This window comes from Cucumis sativus, chromosome 7 (genome assembly GCF_000004075.3).
Source record: "Cucumis sativus cultivar 9930 chromosome 7, Cucumber_9930_V3, whole genome shotgun sequence".
Classification (NCBI taxonomy): Eukaryota; Viridiplantae; Streptophyta; class Magnoliopsida; order Cucurbitales; family Cucurbitaceae; genus Cucumis; species Cucumis sativus.
The window spans coordinates 9412544-9440432 of NC_026661.2; the positions used below are offsets into that span (position 1 = coordinate 9412544).

At 30.7% G+C, this 27889-nt stretch overlaps 1 protein-coding gene, 2 long non-coding RNA genes and 1 pseudogene across 3 annotated transcripts; 2 read left to right on the forward strand and 2 right to left on the reverse strand.

The window, feature by feature from the left end:
- Positions 1-6925: 6925 nt before the first annotated feature.
- On the reverse strand, positions 6926-9917 carry LOC116405212. Its single transcript, XR_004218375.1, has 2 exons — positions 9509-9917; positions 6926-7568 (listed from the first exon to the last, which is right to left on the reverse strand). It is a non-coding gene; the product is annotated as an uncharacterized LOC116405212 (long non-coding RNA).
- Positions 9918-14081: 4164 nt separating this feature from the next.
- LOC116404969 lies at positions 14082-15633 on the forward strand. Its single transcript, XR_004217987.1, has 2 exons — positions 14082-14221; positions 15200-15633. It is a non-coding gene; the product is annotated as an uncharacterized LOC116404969 (long non-coding RNA).
- A 3449-nt stretch (positions 15634-19082) lies between these two features.
- LOC116404967 lies at positions 19083-23437 on the forward strand. Its single transcript, XM_031888417.1, has 6 exons — positions 19083-20662; positions 20759-20988; positions 21062-21297; positions 21412-21579; positions 22434-22511; positions 23144-23437. The coding sequence occupies exons 2-6, from the start codon at positions 20923-20925 to the stop codon at positions 23265-23267; spliced, it is 672 nt and encodes a 223-aa protein (XP_031744277.1). The 5' UTR covers positions 19083-20662; positions 20759-20922; the 3' UTR covers positions 23268-23437.
- Positions 23438-23844: 407 nt separating this feature from the next.
- LOC116404968 lies at positions 23845-27058 on the reverse strand (annotated as a pseudogene).
- Positions 27059-27889: the final 831 nt, after the last annotated feature.

Here is a 27889-nt window from a genome sequence, read left to right on the forward strand (position 1 = left end):
AGTGTACCTAAAATATTCATGCAAATGTTTTTCTCAATATGCATCACGTCTAAACAATGTCTAACATGAAGATGCTTCCAATAGGGGAGCTCAAAAAAAGCAGACTGCCTATTCCAACAACTCATTGTGCTTTTTTTAGAGTGTTTTCTTTTCTTGTTTATTTTTCCTCTTTGAATGTAAAGATTTTTAGTTTTGTCAAATACAACCTCCCCAGACAAAGGTTCGGAAATACTTCCAAGTTCTCGCTGACCATTAAACGGTTTCTTTTGACGACGAAAAGGATGATTCTGTGGTAGAAATTTTCGATGCTCAAGGTATGCCATTTTTTCCCCATATTTCAATCGTATTGAAGATGTGTTATCTCCACAAATTGGACATGCCTTATACCCTTTCACACTACATCCACTAAGGTTTCCATATGCTGAAAAATCATTGATCGTTCATAATAAAACTGTTTTTAAGTTGAATAGTTCTTCATTGTAGGCATCGTAGCATTGCACACCACTTTCCCACAAAAGTTTTAAATCATCAATCAATGGTTCTAAGTATATCCCAATGTCATCCCCTGGTTGCTTTGGACCTGAAATCAATATTGATAACATCATGAACTTTCGTTTCATACACAACCATGGGGGAAGATTATAAATCACCATCACAACTGGCCAACAATTGTACTTGGAGCTCATATCACTATGTGGATTTATTCCATCTGCTGACAATGCTAAACGAAGATTCCTAGGTTTGGAACTAAAATTTGGCCACATGGTGTCGATTAACTTCCAAGATGGAGAGTCAGCAGGATGCAGTAATTTATCATCAATTTCTCTTTCATTAGCATGCCAAGTTAAGTTTTTAGCACATTCAACACTTCTAAACATTCGTTGAAATCGTAGAATTGGTGGAAAGTACCATATTATTTTAGCATGAAGTTCTTCGCCATGCCAAAACCAAATCTTATAACTTTCATCAATACCATTAAAATATAAATGATCTCTAATATAATGAGTTTTATGTCTTTGACAATTTCCACACTTTAAACAAGGACAACGTATAGAAGTATTATTTGTATTGGAAAATCCAAATCGGATAAAGTTATCTACACCCAACTCAAACTCTTTAGATAATCTACTCTTTGACATCCATGATTTATCCATACTTATAATATGTTGATCTTGGAGCTACAAAAAAAAATTACAATATTCCAAATTAGGTAACTCATACAATTCATAAATATTATATAAAATTGATATTTCTTATAGAACATAAGTATTTGTGACCCAAACTATGATCAAAATTACATAAGAGATAGTAACACTTATTCAACATATTGCTGCATGATTCAAAATTAAAACAAAAAGTTAATCAATATCAACATTTTGCTATCATAAGGAAACATACAAAGGATTTGAAAGAGCACATTCAGAAGGATCATGAAAAATCTAAACTCAACCAAAAACAAATTTTTTTATGGTTCCTAATTCAATACAACAATCATTAAAAACCCATTAATTTACATATTAGGGAATGTTTGAATTGCCTCATACGCCCATTCTTTTTAGTATATGATTAAATATGAGGGTTTAATTTAATTATATAGATAAGTTGGATCACTTAAATATTAATTTTGAAAGTTTAAGGAAGTAAATTTAATTGTCATTTGCCATAAAAAAAAATGTACAAATTGTAATTGAATTGCATTTGAGGGTATTCATCTAAAGTATGAATCTTACCAATAAGAGTAAATATATCAATTCATTACTCATTTACTATAAAAAAAATGGCATTCATCTAAAATATGAATCTTACCAATAAGAGTAAATATATCAATTCATTACTCATTACTATAAAAAAATCAACACTGTAATTATAGCCATAACGATAACTTAACTACTGTCTTTCTAAAAAAACATACAAGAGTCACTCTTAATTTCTTAATTTCTCATTACTCATTACTTAGAAAAATGATAGTCTTTTATTTGTCAATTAGATTATATCATTTGTTTACGAATTTGAACATAAACAGTATCAACACATAACACAAATAATATATAAACATACGAGAGTCACTCTCAATTTCTCATTACTCATTACTGTAAAAAAAATAACAATGGTAAAGAAAAATGATAGTCTTTTATTTGTCAATTAGATTATACCATTTGTTTACGAATTTGAACATAAACCGTATAAACACACAACACAAATAAATATAAACATACCAGACTCATTCTCATATTTATTCTCTTTGTGTTTTTCTCACTTTGGATTTACAATGTCATCCTTAATTACAAGATATAAATCAAATTCAAGGGAGCATTATTCATAGAAAAATGTTAAATACAATAAGAATGGGGAGCATAATACATTTGAACGCGGAAGAACTTCGCTGTTCGGAAGCGGTTTGTCGTTTGCCGTTTGCCGTGGAAGCCGTTGGCCGTGTGGAAGCCGTTCGTCGGGTGGAAGTCATTCGTCGTTCCCGCTCTGTGTTGTGTGGAACTCGAGTGTGGAGATGAGAGTAGGGTTTCAACAAACGTGGAGACGTGAGGGATTTAGGGAAATAAAAGATTTTAATATATTTATTTGATATTTTTAATTAAATGAATTTAATAAATTTAATTAAAATATTTCAATAAATATATTTGATAATCTTTTCAAAAATTTATTTTTTTCCATATATAAATATAAAATAAAACAAGCTTGGGAAGCAAGAATTTTTTCCATATATATTGTTTTCAGGTTAAAACTTGGTAAGCAAGAAATTTTTCATCTTTTCATTGGATACATCTTTTAACAATATATAAAAGAAAGGAATTGTTATTGAGGAAATTGAAAAAAAAAGCCCACTAATCATTTTCAATAATCAACATGAAAATTTCCATAGAAAAAAAAAATTAAAGAGACATTAAAAAGGAAAGAAAATTACATGAGTTTTTGTGAACTTTTGAGGAAGATCCATGGATTGATGAGAATATAAAAATTTGAGATGATAGATATTTTTTGAATTAGGGAGAAAGGTTTTTATAGGAGAAATTAGAAATTGATAATAGAAAATAAGTTGAAAGGGTGAAAATTTGGAAACAATGGATTTATATAGAATAAAAGTAAAACGGTTTAAGGGAAATATAATGTATAAATGAAAAATAAAATAGTGGAATGATTTTTAATTTAGTATCTTGTTTTCTCAATTTATTTTTATTATTATTTTTTTTTCTTTCTTAGTTTTTGATATTATTATTTTTAATTATATCATTTTTTTAAAATTAAATAGAGCGGTTTGTTAGTGTTTGTTTCAATTTATTTGTTTTTATTAATTTATTCTTAATTTTCACTATCATTGACCAATTTTCTTTTTAGGTTTCCAAGATCTTTTAATTTCTTTTGGTAAATAACCTAATTGAGTTATATAGGCTCACTTTAATTCTAATAAAATAATTTTTCTATTAAAAAAAACTTCATAAAATCAAGTTGATGATGTTTGAACTTAATATTCACTTACCAATTCAATATTTAGATATGCATCTCCTGAATATCACCTATTTTTGTCTATCAAATTGTCCAATTATGTCACAAAATTTGTAATTTCTAATAACAATTTGAAGTTAGATTTTCACTGAAACCGTCCGTTTGAATTTTTTTAAACGATCATATCTTAAAATAATGACAAACATAAATTCAACATTCTTTGATTATTTACGTTCCAAAATATTTATAAAAAAAATTGAATTTAAACACCTCAAAAAAGTCGTATTGTTATAACAATTTAAATTTTAAATTTTATTATTTCCTAAAATCGCCTTAATTACATTTTTCACTTATTTTATTAAAAAAATTATTATCCCATTAAATTGTGGAATATTTGGTTGATATCCAAAAAAATAATGACAAACATAAATCTAATATTTCAGATTATTTATATTTCAAAACCTTTATAAAAAAATTTGAATTCAAATACTATAGTTAATAACATTATGAATTTAAAATTGTATCATTCCCTAAAATCGTGCTAATGGGTTGTTCCTTATTTTAAAAAAATATTTCATAGTGAGAATTACTATTATCTTAATTTTTTTTTAAAAAAATTATATTCATGTGGGAGTTATATAGATTTTTTTTAAAAAAAATAAATAGAAAATATACCTTGGTTGTTTACTATGTATTTGCTGGTGCTTCTGAAAATAGCTCGTATTTGCACATTAAACTACCCAAAACTCAAGATTCATATCATGAAACGAATGTATAAAATTTGTTGAAACTTAACAATACATCCTCATTATCTGAATAAGTTGGAATATGCGATTGACTACAATATAAATCTTATTATACTAATACAATGTATTTTAATTGATTTACAAGTTGAGAACACCATGCAGATTCGAGAATAACTGTGAACTCCCCAAATTTAGGTATTTTTCTTAACATAATTATCTTATTTTATTAAGATTTTAAAATTTTAGACGTTAATTTATCGGACTTTGGTGTGAACAGTTTTTCCGATTATACCCCTTTACATAGGACAATTCATCTCTTACAAATACAGAATACCACAGATTCACAAAAACCACATAGGCATAGTTCAAAACTGTTTCACGAATAAGTGTATTTGCAAACAACATTCAACTTTGATAAATCTTAACTAAATATGATATTTTGCACCAACATTCCGTAAAAATATGACGGTATTTTCTACCATATTTTTGGATTATCAGGATTCAAATCAACTAATTAACAATTTATTTGTACTAGATTTGATGAGCACCTTCACAAGGTAGAAAAGGATAAAGAAGAAGATTTTCCGATTAATATTTTAATATTTTTCGAATTCTTAGAATTTAAATCAATCAATTAACAATTTATTTCTGTAGTTCATAATAGATACGTTTAACAACCTTTTGAATTCAAATTTTAGATCTTACCCGTAAAATAATGGTAAAGATAATGACAAAGATAAATTCAACAATTTCCGATTCTTTATATTTTATAATATTTATAAATAATTATTAAATAAGACATAATTCATATTTTTTATAACAATTTGAAATTAGAATTTATATCATCCAATTTGTATTCAAATCTTACATCATATCCCTAAAATAATGATAGATAAATTCAATATTTCAGATTCTTTATATTTCAAAATATTTATAAATTGGGCCGTGTAGGAATATAGACAAATTGTTTTTTTGAAAGATTTAGAGAAAATATCTAAATTTACTACGAAATTTCACAAATGTCTTAAATTAAAATTTATTATCTTGATTTGGATTTCATATATTTTTACGACAGTTATAACATTATCATAATTATTAATTATATATAATTTTTGAAATTAAATTCAAATTATTTTCTTATTTATGCTACTAATTATACAACTTTATTATGAAAATAATTTGGAAATAGTTTATTAATTAAATATCAAATAAAATCTTTTCTAAAATGAAATAATTTAATAATTAAATATAACCGTATATCCTTATTTTCACCACATAAAACATCTGAAAAATTTCATCCGGTGTCGACAACGACTTCTTCATCCTTCAATTTTGGTCTTTTCTTCTATCAATTCCGGTGTCTTCAATTTTGTTCTTCATCGTTTTTTATTTGGTCTTTAGTTTATTTCGTTTTTTCGTTCTTGTCAAACTTCTGGTGGGTTGTCTTACTCAATTCCATTACATCGTACTTTACCTGAACGTTTTAACTTTTTATTCCATAATATTGTTTATACATCTATACCACTTTATATATAGAATAAATATATTGACATATAGTAACACGCCCAAATTTTTTCCTTCAATAATGTTCTTTGTTATTTTGTTTATCATATAGTAATATTAAATTGTTAGTCATATAAACATTATATTTAAAATATAATGTAAACTACACGTAGTAAACTACATAATTCCGACAGAATTTGAATTTAAAAAATATATATAATAAAATAATACTAAAATAGTATAATTATTGGTACTTTATATTGAATGTTTTAACTTTTTATTCCATAATATTGCTTACACATACATACAGTAAATACAATAAGACATATCGAGTGACATACAGTAACATGTCAGAATTTTTCCATTTAGTAATATTATTTGTTTTTTTGTTTATCATATAGCAATGTCAAGTTGTTATTGTAGTAAAAATTTCTATTTTAAATATACGGTAAATTACATGTACTAAACTACATAATTTCGACATAACTTGGATTTAAAAATATATATTTTATATATTAAATAATAATAAAACAATACTATAGTATCTATAGTATGTAGTGAGAATATCATCCATACACATTCTCACTTCATATTATATACCTTATATTTGTCATATATTTTTTCAAATGAACAATATATACTATAATTGTCACACCCCGTTCTAGGTTTTCAACCTAGATCGTGGTGTGAATATACACTTTAAAACATTCTCTTTTTCAAATGTAAGGTTAATAGAATATTTTTTCAATCAAAATTCTACAAAAATTTTGGCACCACCTCCCCTAAAACATGGGTAGCCAAACTTGAAAATAGGATATCTTCACTTCTAAACACATATAACTAAACTTCAAATACTACAACGCAATAAGTGTGTCACACCACATACATCCAAGCGATCTTAGAGTTCAAGTAGAGATTAAGAATCAAGCTTGATATTACATACAAAATTATTACAATTTATTCAAGAATATATATTTCAAAACACAAGTCCCTAGTGTCTCTTTTGCTACATCTAACCCATGAAGCAAACACAAAACTAACTATATACATACAAAATGAAGATCTACAATCGATGATAGAGATTCAACTAACACTTGATACTTGACCGCTACCTGGGGGAGGAGGGGACATTGAAAACATGAGCTAAACTAGGTGAGTGACAAGTTTAGTTTCTAGAAGTAAAAGCTTGTAAAACATACTTTCAAACGGTTTAAATGTAACATCCATAACAAAATAATAATTAAAACATTAAAATCATATTTTACCATAACTCACAAGTAATACCAAAAAACCTGTAGTCAATTTGACCCTGGCAAGATGCCTAAATATACGGTCAAGAATAGCTCGCACATGATCAAAGAATCATGCGGCCACAACTAGCTCACACATATTTAGTACCCACCACAAATAGTAACCTCCATCCAATCCGATCATAATAACATACTAAATACACGATCCGTAATAGCTCACACCCGATCCATATCCATAAGGAAACACGCGGCCAAATGAAGCTCACACATACTTAACACCTACCACAGTAACAACATCCATCCAATCCAACCATGATAGCATGCTAAATACACGGCTCAAAATAGCTCACACGAGATCACCACAAAGAAACATGTGGCCAAACAGAGCTCATACATATTTAGCACCTACCACAATAATAGCATCCCTATGCTCCTATGTGCACGTAGAGTCACCCACCATGGGTTAAGCAAGACTCGAAGCCATATCAAAATCCTCCATCCACATCCTCACCTAGGCTCAGGTTCTCGGATCTCCAGTCACGACCTCTTTCAACCCCGAAACTCCTTGACAACCATAGGTGGTGCTATGAAAACACATTCACGTAGTCTACTGGTAAAATCACCTTGGTACATCAGTTTTGTGGTTCAAAAACCAACCTTAACATTCCATTATCATAAACCAACATCTATAAATATGTTTCATAATTTTTCAAGCAATTCAAAGCTAAAACAGAGTTTTCTTAATAAACAAACAAAACATTCTCATCGATAAAACCAAGGTAAACATATTTTATCAACTCATTATAAAACACATTTTGATCATAACTCACAAAAATCGTAATTAAATCAAATTATGTTCAAGAACACGTATTACAAATTCACATTGTAGAGAACTCATGCAAAGCCAAAGACTTTCGTTAGAGATCATTATCAATAGTACACTTTTATTAAAGCAAGTTATACCAACACTTATTCACAAACTAAGTTTAAAAGTACGTTTAAAACAATTTTCATATCCAATGTTTGAAAGTAACCACACTCACCTTAAAAACTCGATCCCCCGAGATTTTAATTTGGCCTAAAACATAGAAGGTCTCATCATTGTTTGCACATAACACGAGGCTACAACTATTTGCAAAATACCTCATAAGGTAACCTAAATCCATTTTATGTTTCTAAGGTCCTCAAATTTTCATAGTGGTTAGGACTAGACTAGACTTTTCACCTACGAACCCTTAGACTTGAAATATAGATACTTAACCCAATAAACATCCAACTTAGTTCAAGCTCAATGGTTCTTTTAGGTGGATACACTTTTGGACCCTTAAACTTCAACTTCAACTCTTAACCATAAGCACCTTAACTTAAGTCATCTTTTAATCCCATAAGCTCTTATATCAAATATTCCTACTTTAGAAGTTTAGATCCATTAACAATCTCGATACCAATCTAACAAGTCAAATACTTAGGAACTTACTTAAACTTGTCTAAAACGATCTTAAATAGTCTTATCTTTCTATAATAAATTAAGATGACGCACAAACTATGATGCTCATGAATTCTACACTTAACAAATAAAATCATAATTCGTACTTTTCTAGAAATTGTTAGCTTTAGTAGGCTAGCTTCAACAACTCATAACTTCTTCAATACTTAATAAAATTTAATGTATTTTATATTAAAATCTTCATTTTGGAACCCCTACACCTTACTTGAAGAAATAAAAGTGAGATTCCCACTTAATTTATCCATAATTATCTCAAAAAACAAGTACTCCAAAATTACACTCTGCAACCTCCTACTTTCATCCTAAATTTAAACATATTTCTAATCAGAATTGGCTAACGAGTGCTTCATGAAAGTTATAGGACATTGAATAAGATTTCCAACCATATCCAATAGGGATTTTAGTTCCATTTGTACACTCTAGGATACTCGAAAAACCAGAGACTTCTTGAAATTGTGTGAAAAGTCTGTGACCTGTTTTCTACTTCAAAAGTCATTCACTTAGCTTCAGAATTTGCTCAAGTTTTATTCACAAAACTTGTTAGAAATTGAGTTAAATTTCAAACAAATCCAACCTTACATTTTTAATTTTTCTTGTGTAGCTCAAACCAAAATAAAAACTAGAGACGGTATGTGAAAACTATTGTAAACCTTACCAAGAGCTTAATAAAGTACCCTTAACTTCAATGCACTATAAGTACTTTCTAAATTTGAAAACAAGCATCCAACATCATAGGTTATTCAATATTATCGCTAAGATTAGATGGGTACTTAAGACCCACTCCATAAAGCTTAGAATCTTATCCAAATTTGTGCCAACACCCAATTTCAAGTCTTCTCACGGCTAGACAACGGCTAAAATCTCCCAATACTCTAAATCTAACAGCTAGAAGTAATGGGTATTGCAAAATCAAAGTCGAAACTTAATAGGTATTCTAAATATTTACAGGAACTCAACTAAAGCAATGAAATTTTATTCCAAGACTCAAGTATCAACCTTTCAACGACAATGCATCGATAAGACAATAAAGATTTGATACTCACCAACACACCGGAGGCTCAATCAACACACTGCAGACAGGACAACTAGCTCAAAACAAATCTCAGAGGTAGCGTGACTGTGGCCAAGCGGCAACGTGCAAGACAAACAAAAATGGACGGCCAGGAGTTGGTGAACGACTTCCAATCGTTAAATAGTGGCTGATCGGAGAAGGGACAAAAAGTACCACACAGATCGGCTAACCTTCGATTCCGTGCGAAAATAGCTGGCGGTGGTGCGTTTGTCTGGTCGATGTTCAATCATTGTAGTCGACAACGTGTAGCGATGGAGAGAAAGAGAGAGACACGGACTCCAGCTGTTGGGTGTGGTGTTCTGACGTTGGAGGAGAGTTAGAGATCTAGATGGTAGCGTGAGGGAAAGGGATCGGTGGAATGGAAAGAAAAAAAAAAGAGACTCAAATGCTCCTTTTGCCATTTTCTTTAACTCTTTAAAACTCACTCATTTTTCCAATTCTTTTACCAACTTAAATTATTCCAAACTCTCTTGTTAAAGTAATTAAGGTTCTAGTGGGTGTAAAATGTGGTTCAACATTGATTTACACATATAAGAAACATTAGAGTAAGTAGAAGAGAAAAACTTACAATAATATACCTTTAAAATATATCGAATATCTAAAAGATACTCAATATATCTTAATCTACTTACGATTCAAAATATATAATACTAATCTTAAAGTTTAGATCCAAAATCTGTCGAAAATCTACTAATTTTGCCGGCTGTCGAAATCTCACAAATTTCTTACTGTAAATGGCTACTTTTGCGAACATAATGGAAGGAGTAGACCCACCGTAACCCACATTTGAAGAAGGAAAGTTTGAATTGTGGTTGATTTCCTCCCAAAACACTAACCCATGTTTTTTTTCATTTATTTATTTTTAAAATAATTTAATAATAGGAATGTGTATATATGTGTAATTTGGGCTCTACTTTTATGTAATATATAGGTCCATTTAAGACATTTTGTGAAGAAAGCTTTAGACAAAAGACATTAATTTAATAAGAAATGTCACAACTGTCCTAATTTGAAAATTATTTTATTAAATAGGAAAGATAATATTTTACGAGCAATCATAACCTTTCATTAATTATTAACTATATAATACGAATATTAATGAGATATTATATTTATAAGATTATTTGAAAAATTACCTTATTTAAAATGATTTGAATTTAATATGAATTTCATATCTTCCATAAATTTATTTGATTAATTAATATGGTAATAAATATCAAGTATCTTTTAAATTAATTATAAATTAAAATATATTATAATATTTACAATTTTTTTCTAATTTGTAGTAAACTATTTATATATTCTTTCCAAAATTATATCTTTACCTAATTCTTCTCCCTCTCTGAAAGTCGCAATATACTTATTCTTCTTCATCACTGACAGCTATTTTTACCTATTATTCTCCATCATTTGAAGCTTTTAGATATTCAATCATAAAATTCGAACTTCTTATTACATTGTTTTCTCAATTTGTATTCAAATTTTTCATAACCGTAAGCTGCATAATCTTAACAAGTCGTCGACATATACAATTCTTCATCACCTTAAGCTACGATAAAGTCATAGTAAGTCATTTGTTCTTTTACCCATTTAAAATTAAATAGTTAAACAACAAAACTACCTGATTAGTTCATTCTGAGTATATCATATGCGTATATATCGTATATATTAACAATATACCCCTCATTTTTAATGTTATTCTGATATGATTTTATAAATATATACCACATATTATTTATGATTATACTAGTTTTATAATATTGTCGCATTATATAATAGTTTATATACGTGATTTATTATATATATACCATATCTTATTTACATTTATATTAGTTTTATATATTACCCGTGAGATATAATACTTTTAGTTGATGTTTTATATGATATATTATATAAAACATCAACTAATGTTTTTCTCAACATTACATATACTATAAAATAATTAATATTCTAATGACATATATTATACATGTTCATCATAATTATTTCTCATTCATGTTTCTGTTGTCATAAACAACTTTAATACATAATCAATATTATTTCAAACACAACGTATTATTTACCATATAAAATATGAATATTTAAATAAAAAACATAAACAAATGGATATAAGAACCTTTCACTAATAAAATATACACTGAATTTATATATGTTATTTAGTATATATACCTCATATTATATACAATAATACCTTATACATAATTCCTACAGAATTTGTGTTTAAATTTTTTGTTTGTAGAATAAATATTACTAAAACAGTAGTAAACGACATGATCATACATACATATTTTTCTTTTATAAATGTATTTGATTACATTATACTTTAATATATCCGCAATCTATAATAGTTATGTTCTATGTTTTAATATATATATACCTCATATTATATACAATAATACTATATACTGACATATAGTTCTATTATTTTTTTTGATAGAATGACCGTTCTTTTTCAACGTTGAATTCTTAATAAACTCTAGAATGTATCACATTCAAAACTACATTTTCATTTGATTGGCTATTTAATTGAATATCTAAGATATACCTAATATACTTAATGTTTCATATGTGTTGAATATATACAATACTAACCTCAAAGTTTTTAACTAGATTATGTTCGAGAAGTTTTGTATTTGTCGGCCGTCGACTGTCTTTTCTTCACCTCCGAACTCTATAAAATTTCGAAGTAAAAATCCTAATCCACGTTGGAAGGAGTAGGCAACCGTTTTCGTGGAAGGAAAGCATGAAAAATTTTCAACTTCTTTCCAAAATCGTATATCGTTATTTTTTCCATTTAGATATTTGTTATAAATCAATTAAATAATAAAAATTTGTATTAAATTATTTTGGGACCATTTATTTCCAAAACGGTATCCCACCATTTTTTCCATTTAGATATTTCTTATAAATCAATTAAATTAAATAATAGAAATTAGTATTAAATTAATTTGGACCTCACTTTTTTTCAAAACTATATCCCACAATTTTTTCCATTTAGATATTTGTTATAAATCAATTAAATAATAGAAATGTGTATTAAAGTAATTTGAGCCTACATTGATGTAATATACTAGTCCATTTAAGACTTTTATGAAATTTATTAGTAATTTGGATCCTTCATGTAATATCATATAACAATTTAGGCTATATGAGTTAAAGACCCTTTTGTGAAATTTATTAAAAGCTTAGGTCCATAACCTAATATCATATAATATTTTAAACTATTTTAACGAAAGACCCTTTCTTTTTTATCATATTATTAGTGAAAGATTTAGCAACATTCTATGATCTTTTTTAAAATTAATGTAAAATTTGAAACATATATAAAAAATAGGGTGGGTGCAAAACTATTTTTAAAAATAGGTGATTTGAGGTGATTTGATCCAACATTCTATAACTAAATTTTTGCGACCATTTTGGAACATTTTTTTTTCTCTTCCCATCTTTTAATTTCGTGATATTCTAAAATATATATCTATATATATATAATTTCTCAATTTACTATTACTTACATCAACATTTTACTTTTTGTTTTTTATTAAATATTGTTAATTACTCTTTTTCTCATGGATAATTTTAAATTTTTTTTAATTCTTCTCTTGTTAAATTCATTTTCTGAATTTCAACTTTGTTTTTGTTTTTTTATTAAATTGGTTGATATTCGTGTGTTGGATTGATGTTTTGTTTTTCATTTTAGAATTCATATTTTCTTCCATACTTATGGTTGAAATTAATTACCTTTTCATTGAGACCTTAAGCATATGTCGAATATATAGAAAAGTTCAAATATACATTACCTTTTTGCTTTTTTTGGTGTGTTTACACATACATCACATTAAATGATTCTAATAGCGACCTAATCAATTCAACACAGATTAAATCTAGAAAACAAACCAAGACAACTAGTAATTTGGAAAGCTTAATTACCAATTGATTAGATGCTTGGGTGAATGTTTTATGACAAAATAAATTGTCGTAGACAGTTTGGAATTAACTCACAAAGCAAGCCATAAATTCAAGCCCTAATTGAGATTTATGCACAAAGATGCTATTATCTCAAGTAAAACATAGAAGAATTAGTAAAGTCCAACATGAATTCAAAGTAAACAAGTCTCAACCAATGTACACGATCAGTTCAATCCTATCCCTAAGTTAGAAATCACTTAGACTTACCTTAGCTACTCATAAAGTGCTAAGACGAAGTTCCAATGTTTAAATAAATGAAAAATACAAAGAAGTTAAGGATAGGAAGGTGAAAATAGAGAGATTGACCTGAATTAGCAAAATGATCATATATAGAAGTGTTGTAGCATCGGTGCCCAATTCATGACTTTGCCCCCAACCTCAAGTGTTGTGCAGCAGCGTAGTTGGGGCACAGAGGCATTAGGCCCGTATGTCTTTGACATTATAACAACACTCCCTCTCAATCTTCTAACATCTTATCCTCTTCAAAAACGCCTGCGCGGACCATCGAACATCTTCCAACGTCGATCACGGCCGACCATCTTCGAATGCGGCTAACCATCTCTGACTCCAAACGCAACCGACCTTATCCGAATGTCGTTGTCATCGACTATCGTCGACCATCTTCTAATGTGTCCGACCATCTCCAAACACCCTCAACCACTCCAAATGCGGTCGACCATCTCCCAACACCGTCTGTCATCGAATTTGTATTTTTCAGGTCAGGGTTTGTATTTTTCATCCGTCGGCATCGTTTCCTGAAATTTGTTGTTTCCTCAACCTCAAATTTCTAATACAATGTAGTTTTCTCCTTCTGATAGTGCAACTTTATTGAACATACTGAAATTTGTGTTTTTAGCTTCTAACTCCCTCTTTTACAACATTTTAATAGTATTGTGATTTTCAATGACGGACTTAGGTTATGTTGGAGTAGGTGAAATGAACTACTATTACTTCACATTGTTGAAATGGCTGAGCTGAGACTATAATGCTTCTACTTGTCTTTTCTTGTTATGTTCTTTTTACGTTATTATAATTATGCAAAGATTTTTTAGGTTCGCAAATCTTCCAAGAAATTATATAAGGACAATGAATATCATTTGCTTGATTTTTTTCTTATGCATTGACATCAGTAAGTATTTCATTACAATCTTGATATCTTTTTTGCACCTTTTTAATTTGATTGAGGGAGCAGAGGTTTAATAACTATACTCACCGTAGAATTCTTGGCATCTTAATGTTGCTAACTTTTGGAGGACTTGGAATCATAATTTTTTGCACCTTTTCAAATCAAAGTTACATGTTTTGGTATTTTCCAAGTTAAATGAGAAATAATGACTTGGAATCTTCACATTTTACTGTTGGTAACTGTTGGAGGACTTATGTGCAGGTTACACCCATAACTTTGTACTTTGTTTTGCATACATTGTTGTTAAAAAGGAAGTGTTTGAATTGTCAAAATAGTTTTTTTTTACCCATATTCAAAAGCTATCTTCAAACCTCAAAGCACTTAGTTCAAAATGTATATTTTTCACCGTGAGAGTGGTCTAAGTATTATTTGTCTTATTCTTTCATGAAATGATGAACTTTTGGTAAGACAGAGAGCTCATCCTTCAATAGTTTTGTAGTTTTTGGATGCCCATACTCATCCTATTATGTTTGAGTAGTTTTAAATTATTGTTTCACCTTTTTGTTTCAGGGTTTGTTTATTGGGGTCATGATCATTTTACAAGTCAGTGGTGGGAAAAGTTTGCATCTATTGCTCTTTAGCAAAGACACGTTCTTCATTTATCTTTTGCCTTTGATTATATTCAACGCCTGGTAAAGTTTCTGCACCATATGATTCATGATGCCTGCAACAAATTTATACTGGTAGTGGTCCTTTTATACATCATAAGCAATGGGTGAGTTGTTTTTCTTCATGCATAATTGTTGACCATGACCACAGCTACATTTGGTCTGTACTTGTTGCTGTATTATGGTTTATTTAGAAAGAAGTCAGATTGTAGAATTGAACTTCTTGTCATTTGTGCTGCGCATGGTAACCTAAAGTTATGATCCAACATGTTCTAGAGGTTGAAGCAAACATCTTTTATTGAGGTTGAATTAGATTTTAGCCAATTCATTGTTTTTCATGATGTGTTTAGGCTAATAAAGTTGTAGTTGAACGTAGTATAATAACACTAAAGTTTAGGCTAATAATTTTTTCGTAAAAAAGTTGTATGTGCTGCAGCCACATTCATTTCCAAAAGAAACGAAGATTATGAGGAAGTGGAGGTGTGCTTTTACATATGAATCTATATCTTCCTAGTTACAATGTTTTTGTGTCATTGTCTAAGAAGGGCATGCACCTGCATTTTGCTTATGTGTCCATGTTTCATGCATATTCGTTACTTGGCCACTCCAACACTTGTTACAAACACATCAAATACTTGTATGACACAATAGAGACTTTAGACAGGTGTAAGACTTCAAAAGTTAATATGGGTCAAATATTTGTTAGATGTGTATCAAACACTTGTTCCATGCTAAATAGACACATACATTCATCTTTTAAGCATTTCTTTTTTCCAAGTTTTTTGAAACTTTACTAAAGCAAAAGGTTAATAAATTCCCAAGTTGGTAGTGTTTGTTTATGAAATTTGTGTATTGTAGGATGTAGTTACTGATTGATTTCCTTAAGTTGTAAGACCATCTATTTTGTAACTAGGTTTGTTTAGAGGCCAATTTAGAAGATTTAATTTTTATACAGCTACACAATGGACAAGTCATGGATGACAGAAAACAGAATGTATAGAGAATATGATTTAGGAGTTGAAAAGTTCATTTAATTTGGTCTGAGTCATGCCAAAGGTTCTAATTCAATTAGATGTCAATGTTTGAATTGCGAGAATCGTTTACTTAAGGATGTTTCAATAGTTCGTTATCATTTGTATGCCAATGAAATTGATAAAAGTTACAAGGTACAGTTATGGCATGGTGAAGATTTGAACTCAGAGAATGTTACTAGCATAATGAAAAATACAGTGGATGAAAATGATGAAAACGAGGATTTATTTATTGCATTTAATATGGTTCAAACCGTTCATAGACAATCTAATACGTCCAATACCTTTGATACTATGTTCGATGATGCAAAGAAACCCTTATACCCAGGATGTAATAAATTCACCAAGTTGTCAGCGCTTGTGAGATTGTACAACTTAAAGATTAGGTATGGTTAGAGTAACACTAGCTTCTCTGAATTATTGTTCATAATAAGCGGTCTTTTACTTGAAAACAACGAAATTCCAAGTTTCTTATATGAAGCGAAGAAAACACTAGGTGCCTTAGGACCGAGTTACAAAAAAATAGATGCATGTCCTAAGATTGTTGTTTATACATAAAAGAGTATGAAAACATGACAAAGTGCTCTAAGTGTGGTTTGTCAAGGTGGAAGATCGTTAAGAACTTTAAAAAATGAAAAATATGGAGTGGCTGCCAAGCAGATGTGGTACTTCCCAATAGTTTCAAGATTTATAAGAATGTCCAAGAGATTTGAGAATACTAAGAACTTGCGTTGGTATTCAATTGGTAAAAAAGTTGATGGTATTTTGAGACATTCAACTGACACTCCATCATGGAGGTTGATTGATCAAATGTGGCCAACCTTTGGGTTAGAACCAAGATATCTCTGTTTGAATTTGTCCACTAATGGAATTAACCTATTTGGAGATCTATTAACGACCTACAGTTGTTGGCCCGTTATTACTACAATATATAACCTTCCACCATGGTTGTGTATGAGAAGAAAGTATTTAATGTTGACAATGATAATATCAAGTCCAAAGCAACCGGGATATGATATTAATACGTACATATCACAATTAATTGATGACCTAAAAATGTTGTGGGAAGATGGAGTTCGATGTCTCGATGCATAGAAAGAAGAATATTTCACATTACGGACTGTCTTATAATGGACTATCAATGATTTTCCAGCATATGGTAATTTGCGGTTGTAGCGTCAAATGATATAAGGTTTGTCCAACTTGTGGAGAGAAGACTACTTCAATAAGACTACAACATGGAGAAAAAAATTCTTATATAGGACACATGAAGTATTTGCCAAGACATTATCCATATAGAATACAATTTTTTTTTTTTTTTTATGGTAAACAAGAGCATGAAAGTCCTCCACAACCCTTGTCGGGGGAGGCCATATACTTCAAACGGGAAAGACATGATATTTTCATGTGAGAAGAAGTGTGGGAAGACATTGTCTAATGAAGGTGTTAATGACTATTGAAAAATAAGATCATAATTTTTTGAACTACCATATTGGAAACACTTGCATGTACGACACTGTCTAGACGTAATGCATATTGAAAAGAATGTATGCATGAACATAGTAGGCACCTTGCTTGATATACCATGAAAAAGTAAAGATAGGATGAATACTAGACTTGATTTAGTTTAAATGAAAACTAGACCAGAATTAGCACCAATGTTTACAGATAATAGAACTTACATACCTGCGACATGCTATACATTGTCAAGAGAAGAAAAGTATCGATTTTGTAAGCTTTTGTCTAAAATTAAAGTTCCTGAAGGGTATTCGTCAAATATTAGATGTCGTGTCTCTTTGGATGAATTAAAACTGATCGGTCTTAGATCGCATGATTGTCATGTTTTAATGCAACAACTGGTTCCAATTGCAATATGCTCAATCCTACCGAAGAATATGAGGTACACTATCAGTAGAATGTGCTTTTTCTTCAATGCAATTTGTGCGAAAAGTTTTTCTATCTTAGAGCTTGATGCATTGCAAGAAGATATAGTTATGACTTTATGCAATCTTGAGAAGTATTTTCCACCCTCGTTTTTCACAATTATGGTTCATCTTGTCGTTCATCGTGTGGGAGAAGCAAAGCTTTGTGGACATATACATTTGTAGTGGATGTACCCATTTGAACGATGCATGAAAGTTTTGAAAAGTTATGTTCGTAATAAAACTCAATCGAAAGGATGCATTGCAGAAGCAAAAATATGTGAGGAGGTTGTTGAATTTTGTTGGGATCTTCTTTCTAGATTAGGTCCTATTGGGCTTGGGTCACTCAATTCAAGGGAAGACAAACAAAGCGATGGACCACTGCTAGCAGGAACATACGTTCGGCTTGACATACAACAACTGAAGCAAGCACATCTTCACATTTTACAGAACACTGAAGAAGTACACCCATACATAGAGGAAGCATTGCTATGATTATACACCCCCATTTATTTACCCTTCACAATGAACGATTTTAATATATGACACATTTTGTAAACAACATTTGAAGTAGTTAAAAATGAAAAATCGAAGAACCAAAAATGAAGAATGGCTACAAGTTGAACATAATCGATCATTCGGTGCATTGATACAAGATTAGGTTATTGAACTATCAACCCTGCATTTTGTTTTCTTATTATTGGCTACTAGTTATAACAAATGACTTTTCTCTTCAATAGGTGATGGGTGAATTACATGAAGAAAAGGTTGTCTCGAACACCACACTTTGGCTTGCACATGGACCCCCACTCTACTTTAACGACGTATGAGGGGTACATGATTAATGGATTTTGTTACCACACAAAGTTCTGTGATGACCACCGAACTGTTCAAAACAGTGGAATTATGTTAGTTGCAACAACAATGCAAGTGTCTAGTGCGAAGGACAAAAATTCGGTCATTTTGTGACATGTCTTTCTATAGGACGATTCAAGAGATTTGGGAAGTCAGTTACAATACGTTTAAGGTTGTTCTTTCAAATGCAATTGGGTTGAAAATAATGGAGGTGTTCGAATGAACGATCTTAATTACACGTTGGTTGACCTCAACTGAATTGGACACACTTCAGATTCGTTCGTTATTGCCACATACGGTCGACAAGTATTCTATGTTACAGATCCTGTTGATGCAAGATGGTCGATTGTTGTCATACCACCTGAGAAGGACTTTCCTTACAAATGTTTTAATGATGACATATAAGACATGTTGCCGCACTATCCCCTAGTCTCGAAATGTACAACATGTAATATTGATGAAAGTGGGGAAATATACGCTAGACCTGAACATGAAGGCACATGGGTTACTAGTTGACTTTCAGAAGTATGTATAGTAAGAGACATACATTCAGTTATTTGGTTGTGTTCAATGTTCATTACATATAGTTAATGATTGTCGTTTTTTTTTTTTGTGTAGAACAATGTCATTTTCATATACGACTATAATCTACCGTTATCAAGTTTTAATTTCATGCTCATAAGTTTATTTTTTTTCAAAATTAGACACTATAATGTATTAGATCTGCTATATTGAAAGTGTTATGTGTTCTATCATAGTTGTTATGAACTTTGTGTAAGTAAGTGTGTAGAAGAACAATTTCTTTATTTATTTTAGAACCAACAACTGATTCACATTTCACTATCAAAGTCCCGTTGTAGTTATCAAACTAGTATTCTCTTTCTTTCTTATAATTACATACGTATTGTTACTAATAGTCTCGTGTGTTATGTTTGAAACCACATTTGTAGTAATGGTTCATTTAGGGAATGATGATGCGGTATGCGACCAGCTTGCTACACCCCATGAAAGAGGGGAAAGCAGTAGCCACAAGAGAAAACGTGGCCCTACGGGAATGAAGGAGATAACACGTGTCAGTAGTGAGGGATGAAAAGATTGACTAGGAATAGTTCGAGGAGTGGAGAAGTACGTCACCAAGAAAAAGTATTTCCAAATCCCGACATTTCAAAATTGAAACAAAGTAATGAGGAGAAGACAATGTATGAAGAACGAGATGAAATGGCAAAAAGAATTAACGAGTTAGAAGCAGAGCTACTAAAATGAAAAAAAAAGGTGAGTGTAGCATAGGAGCCGAAGAAGAACAATGTAGTATGTATTTAAGAGGAACACCATCAATGAAAGGGGATTTAGATAATGAGGTTGAAGATGTAGCCACTAATTTAGAACCAGAGAAAGTCGTTGATGAGGTGACCGAAGTCAAGAAAGAAATGGATGTTTATTTTTTACGAACCCTTAAGTTAGATGTTTTGTTTGCATACTGTTCTGACAAGACATTTTCTTTACTAATGGTTAACGTGGAAGGAGAAGAAGAGAATGTTGAGATCAAATCAAATGAAGGTTAGTTTTGATCACAGTTCATGATTCTAAAGTGTTGTGTGATTATTTACTATATCTACGTGTACACACACATATTTAACAAATACTTCTACATAGGTTGGAATCCTGTGTATGTTGACATTTGAAACGCAAGATAATATCATTGCCCGTGGAACAATATTTGATTCAAAAGGTGACAGTGACAACATGAAGGTGTCAGTTGATGTTGTCTTAATGGTGAATGTGCAATTCCCATCCCGAGGAAGAAAGAACTCACCAAAATGTCACAGAAAGTGGGTTCACACTTAATGTGGCCACAACATCTTGTCATCACCAAGAATGAGAAGGTAATTGTCTTCTTGCGTTGCTATTCTATGCATCAATTAATGCTAACACTAGTTGTAATCTTTGTGTTACAAGGAGACTGCGAGTTTGAGTAAGAATCCGCCCACATTCTCGAGCGCAACATATGAGCGTGTTCCAGTGGCCCTTCGGTGTTTGGTAAAATTAGTTGAGCATATGGGGTCGCCTATTCAAATAACCACGCTCGTTGAGGTCTTTCGTGTGAGAAGGAAATGTTACGTAATGATTGAGTCGTCGAGAGATTTCTCCTCGATGCAGCCAACATGTACTGCATGTCTCGATACATACATGATGTAAGATTTGTTAGTAGTACTCTTTATTATTTAGTAAAAGAAGCATACATATTTTTTGCATTTCCACTTATTGTAATTCCATTTTATTGCATTTGCTTGTCATTGCACTTGTAGGTACCTTTACATAATTATAGATGAAGGCAAAAGTTTGAACTTATATAAGTTCTTGGATGCCAGAACTGTAAGTTTTTCGAGCTACAAAGAATTGCGCGCACAGTTATTGAATGCTCGATTGCTTGGAGCGAAGTATGACCAACTAGTACTATTTTCTTACAACTCCGGGTAAGTGCATGATCATGATCTTTTCATTGTCATTCATGTTTGAAACCACTAGTTCAATGTGAATTCATACTATTTGAAATGTATTCTTAGCAATCACTGAAGTTTGATCGTTGTAAATCACACAAAGGGTGCTGCGTTTTTTATTGACCCTTTGAAGAACCGGATTGAAAAAGACATGTCTGAAATACTTGTAATGTATGGCATACTTATATCATTAATTTATTTTTCTGTATGCAACAACTTTAAGTACATAACAATTCTATATTATTTTGTAGGTCATTCAATATATCGAACAAAAAAAAACCAAACTAGAAGGTCGTGAATAATGTATGTGAATTTGTTAGTTGGGATAATTGTAAATTTGTTATTACTTTTAATATACATGTATATTGTTGTATGTGCATCCACAATGTCCCAAATAATCAGGGTAGTAGAATGCGGGGACTATGTCATGTGGTTCATGTGTGACATAATCTTGTCAAGGAGTACTTATATTGTAGGTATCGTAAGTACACCAATTTTAAAAATATCATCATGTCATTTATTTTGAATCATACTCTCTCATCGATGAAGTTAGATATGAATGGGCAGAGTTTCTATTTAAGCATGTATATCGTGCTTAGCGTTAGATTTTTTTGCAAACTTTTTTGAAGTATTTTGTCGATCTTTTTTGGTGGATATAATTTTATTGAACATGAAAGATACATATGTAAATGTTTAAACCATATTTTTTAACAAACTAAAGGAGCACAGAGGTAAGTTCATAGTTCTCGTCTCACATTTATATATATGTTCCCGATTGAGAATTAAACTTAGACAAATATGAATGTGTGTGCATTTCTTTTTTTTCTTAGGGCTGCAATTCGATCCCTTCTCAATCACCCACAAGTTTGTCGATCTCGTAATGCACAATTGTTTGGGATTCTACCTTGGTACGTTATTTGTAATTTTATAATTTGAATCTACTTCGTTTTTCATTTTTCATTTTCTGTAAGTTCATATTTTTCATGAAGAATTGTGCATCTTGTTTCATGCCGAGTTTGCAAATTAAGTTATATTTCATTTAGAGGATATACTTATGTTTCAGTTAGGAGAGCGTTATTTGTAATTTTAGAATATGAATATATTTTGTTGCTTCATATCCAATTGGACAGTTTACATGGGTCAATTTTCAGCCTTCAATATATTTGTAACTTCATTTTTATTTTATGCATTTATTTTATGCATTTTCAACTTTACCATGCTTCCATACCTATTGGTTTCTTCATTTTTTTTAAATATAGATTTGGTTTTTTAGTTATGGCGGGGGGAGGGTGGAGAGTTTACATTATTGTTTTCAGCCCTCTTGATTGTATATACATGTTTTTTTTTGCAGAATTTGTAACTTACTGCTTATATACTTACATGTTTTGACACTCTAGTTATTCTTTTATAATCTCACTATTGTTTTTGATGTACTTGTAAATTTTTTCAAACTTGATTGGAAATGTTATAGTTGAAGCTATGATTGCTGTTCTCTTCTATGTATTAATTACTTTAAAATGAGATTTTGTTTTCTTACTAGGTTTGGAAGAATCTATTCGACAGTGAAGCCAACAATGGAGCAATGGATTGATATAGGACTTTTTGTATGGTTGGTAGAAAAATCTTGGTTCCAATGTATTGATGTTAGGCTTATTGGTACCTAAAGATCTTAATGTTTATTCTTTTTGTAGGTAAACTACCTTTTATTGGGTGTACGAATATTACAAATATTACAAAGATCTTAATTGTTTTCATAGAAGAGAACAGCAATCGTAGCTCTCTACACGATCCCTTGGCTTCACATCATGGTGCATTATCAACTCATGGTCATTCTCTTGAAAATTATCCAATCCAAAGAATGCATAAATAACTCATTATTTAACCACAATTTCCATAAATCTTAATTAACCCCTAAAGAGCATCATGTTAGAGTTTAAGCATCATTATCAATTCAATTAAAATTTTCAAATAAATTCAATAACCAACCTTAAGTCCTCCCAACTCATTTTAATGTCCATTTTTCAAGTTAAAGTATCTAGCTAATGCTTTCCAAATTGTTAAGAATAGCTTCAAATTACTTAAACGATCTTAAATCCGATTCCCAAAAATAAGCGTATCATACTCATATATTTAGACTCAAATAGAAACAACATGCATCATCTACCCTATTATGAAATATATTGAAATTGATAACAAATGTATACATATAGATGCAATTTAAAAAAACTGAAAATCCAAAGGGACCCAGATGAGAAGTTATCTAAATAGTTATAAATTTTTTCTTCAAAACAATCAAAAGTCATCGTTAATGAGATAAAGGGATGAGTGTCACTGTCTTAGAATCATTAAAAACAACAAATTTGTGAAAACAGAAAAGTGGTACCTGAAGAATATCAGCATCAGTTTGAACTTTAGAACTTGTTCCTTCCCATAGACCTGCTGTCAACCAAGTATGCAATATATTGAATAACAATGTGAAAATGAATATTGCTTTAAGCTTCATTCTGAAATGAATAAATCCACTTAGTGAGGATTAAACTAGCAAATCAGCTGTCCGCAAAACAAAATCTAGCAAATAAGGTGAATATAAGGTAGAAATACCTTTTTGGAGATAAAGAAGTCGTCCTCATCGTCTTCCAGATCACCAAAACCTCTCCTATTCTCTACCTTTTTCATAAACATAGCATTAAATCAATAAACACAGGCCAATCTCACACCAACCATTCATTTCAAATAATGCAAAATTTCATTTGACTGTCTATTGTTATGGGTTCCATTCAAATTGCCTCCAAAATCATCAGATTTAGAACTAAATTAAACAAAATTAAGAAAAACAATAAAAACGAAGTGCTAAATAATAGACTTCATAAAGACATAATCAATATCTAACATCATCATCAAGTAATAAGCCACTACTAAATAATAGACTTCATAAAGACATAATCACTATCTAACATCACTACTCATTGGTGCGAAATAAACACAACAATCACAAAACTAAACATAAAGAGAAAACATAGTCTCCCAAAACAAAATATTCAGCCAAATGTACAACCAAATCAATACTATAAAAGAGAACACAATATTATAACTGAAACTACTTCAAAATTTAGAAAATTAAGTTGTGATGGATGAAGTATATATCAATGTCACTCTCTTGCACAAAATAGAAAATGTTGGATCAATGCTCACAACTTAAAAATTATATATCTAATATTTTAAGCTAAGTATGGCCGATGATTATTTTTAGGATTCAATGAAGGCATTAGTTCTTTTACTGATAGATCATGTAAAGTAGTAGGGTGACCTGCTGTTGCTTGTTCAAGTGTCATTTATAGTTTAAACTTAAAGAATGGAATACATTCAATGCATCCACTGTATGTGAATGACATTGAATAATACATTCAATCACACTAGAAAGTACTAGAATAATGGATGCACAAATGACAATATTGAATTATACTCTATACACGGTCCAGGTACTTTTTATACTTCAGACTTATAAGATTAAGACCTTAATTTGTTGTCTGGTTGAAACTTCAACACAAAAAGGTAGGAATCTGAAAGGCCCATATACTTTCCAACCATGAAAATACGAACCTAATAGTGGCATATACGAAGATAAATGTTAAAAGAAATAGTAGACAAGCTAAAACCTGAATTTAAAACAATGGGGAGTAGTAATTCACCGGTTCATGTAGTGAATCATACATTTTGGCCCTAGCAGTCCACTCCTCTAAAGCGAGACCACCAGCTATACTGCATATGCCATAGAGTACGAGTGCAAGAAAATGAGAGAGTACAAATCCATCTTGATGTGTACTGCAATCATAATTGAGCTCATCAAACAAACCTGTGAAGATTCAGCTGTTTCAAGATTGCTTTATGCGCCTTTTGATCCTAATAGGAGAGTTAAGGAGATCAATATTTGCTTCTTCAAGTCAGGTCAACCTTCGTAGTTCCTTTAACACTATGCAGAGTTGATTTTGTTTTCTTAACATAGCAAAAGGCCGACCAAATCAGAAATTAAATTTAAATAAAAAATTAGTAAAAATGAAATAAAGTTTAGGAACTACTAAAAAATTTAAATCCCTATAACCAAACTTAACATAAAATTGGTAGATATTTCTCAAATAGTATTATATACCACTCAATGATAGATAGTTAAGTAATTTCCATATCAAAATACTTGAGAATGACTCAAACAGAAACTTCTTTTAAGGAAATTGTTCCCTTAACATACTGATTTTTAAATTGTTCTCTTGACATAGCAAGCTCGAAGTCTCCAACAATGTAGGCCTCTGCAACACAGCTTTTGTGATTTTTTCCTCTAACAACCCCATCTCTATCAAATTCAACCTAAAAACACTTTCAAGAAATTTAGTATTCAATCATTATTCCTGAAAATGAAGACAGTATATAGATTGCAAAATAGTTGAAAAAAAACCATTAAAAATCTAGTCCTCATCCTTGTGATCACAAGAAAACTTGAACCATTCTTTCACAGATCTTGTACACTCAAACCTGGTGGAAGGGATTGCTTCAACTTGTCTGCCTTCTAAGAGTCGAAAAGACAAAGTATAAAGATATTTGGAGCATCGAACTTTGAACTTCACCACATCTTTGCTCCTCTTAATTTTCACAGAACGAGCATCCTTCCTTCTAGCAGCGAGAAGGAAACCTTTGATCTCATGAATTTGTTTTGGCATTTTGGTGGCAGAACTGAGACTGCCGCTTAGTTGCTAATTGTGGAGGCTCCCAGTATTCAATCATTATTCTCGACAACATGCACATGGAATAATACTATAAAACATAATTTTCAAATAAAAAATAGGGGGAGAAAGAAAATAAAATCTATCCATACTCCCCTCGACAACTCCATTAATATCATCCTAAACCATATTCAATATAGAGCCAAATAAAAGGGAATCATCAAATCATAAATATTCAACATAAGTATAATCAAGTTGAGACATATTAATAATTCCAAAGGGTATTGGTTTTCTATTGGTAGAAGGGTAAAACCCACACTAAATTAACCATAATTCAGGCAACAATAGGAAGAAAAAAATCAGCATCATGATTGAAATATAAACAAAAGAACAGACCGAAAAACGAGAGTTGAACTAGTTCGTTTCTAATAAGATTAGGGAGTATTGAAAGAACCTGATAATTAAGAAGGAGAGTGGAAGAAAGAAATCTTGGTTTGCCCAAATATTTTTGTTTAGGTCTTCCTCTCGTTGTGGTGCTCTTAAAATCACTGTGTTTTTTAATGGGAGCTCGAACATTGAAGAAACTTTTAAATTTTTTTGAAAATTTTGAACTTACATTGGTTCCATGTATGCCCTAAATGAATCATTATGTGACTTTGGTAGCGCAACCAAATGAAGCTCGAGGATGCTTGATGGTGGTGGACGGGTGCCATACCTTAAACCACAATAAAGGAAATATGATAGTGATTTAATTACAACCTTGAAATTATCGTACGATTTTTAAATATCCGGAGAAAATATAATGCCACAAAAGTTGTACCGAACGCCAAACACATTCAAAGACATTCTTAATACGAAAAACTTAATGTGATCAATTCAGCTAAAACTTGCACTTTATTAATAACAGACATTTAGTACAACAATGTAAAAAAACAACTCTTAATCAAAAGTTAGATTTAAGTACACTCTTAAACGCCTTGTAGCTTTCTCATCTCGCTGCAAAACCCTCTACTTCCTTCTTTACTTGGCCTAAATGCTTGATCTCGAAAGATTAATTTTGAAAACATTAGTCAAATGACTCAGTGAGATTTTATGAAAACCTTTCGCAATACATTTTCATAATCATTTCTAAAAAATAATATCAAATCATTTTAAACATACCAACAAATCATTTCATTTCACATAAATCTTTCTTTATGCTTAACAAATCATTTCCTTTCGTCAAGGATCTCAAATCGTTTTCTATGTGCGGTCTCATTACATCGCGTTTAGACTACTGTATTAACAGCATCTGAGAACATATAGATTCGTCCTTGTTGCTCAGGTCGCTAAGCTTTATACACTCCTTTCAACGCATAAGCCAACTTCTTATCACCACACATAGCCCGTACACCCCATGTCGGTCTTAACTCTTTATGTGCACATAAAAATTAGCATTATTTCAAAGAAACAATTAATGACTTGAAAACCATTTTATAGTATTGAAATCATAATCATGAAATCAAGCTTTAACATTATAAATCATGCTTGAAAACATAACTTTTCATATAAATCTCTTTGAATCATTCTCATTT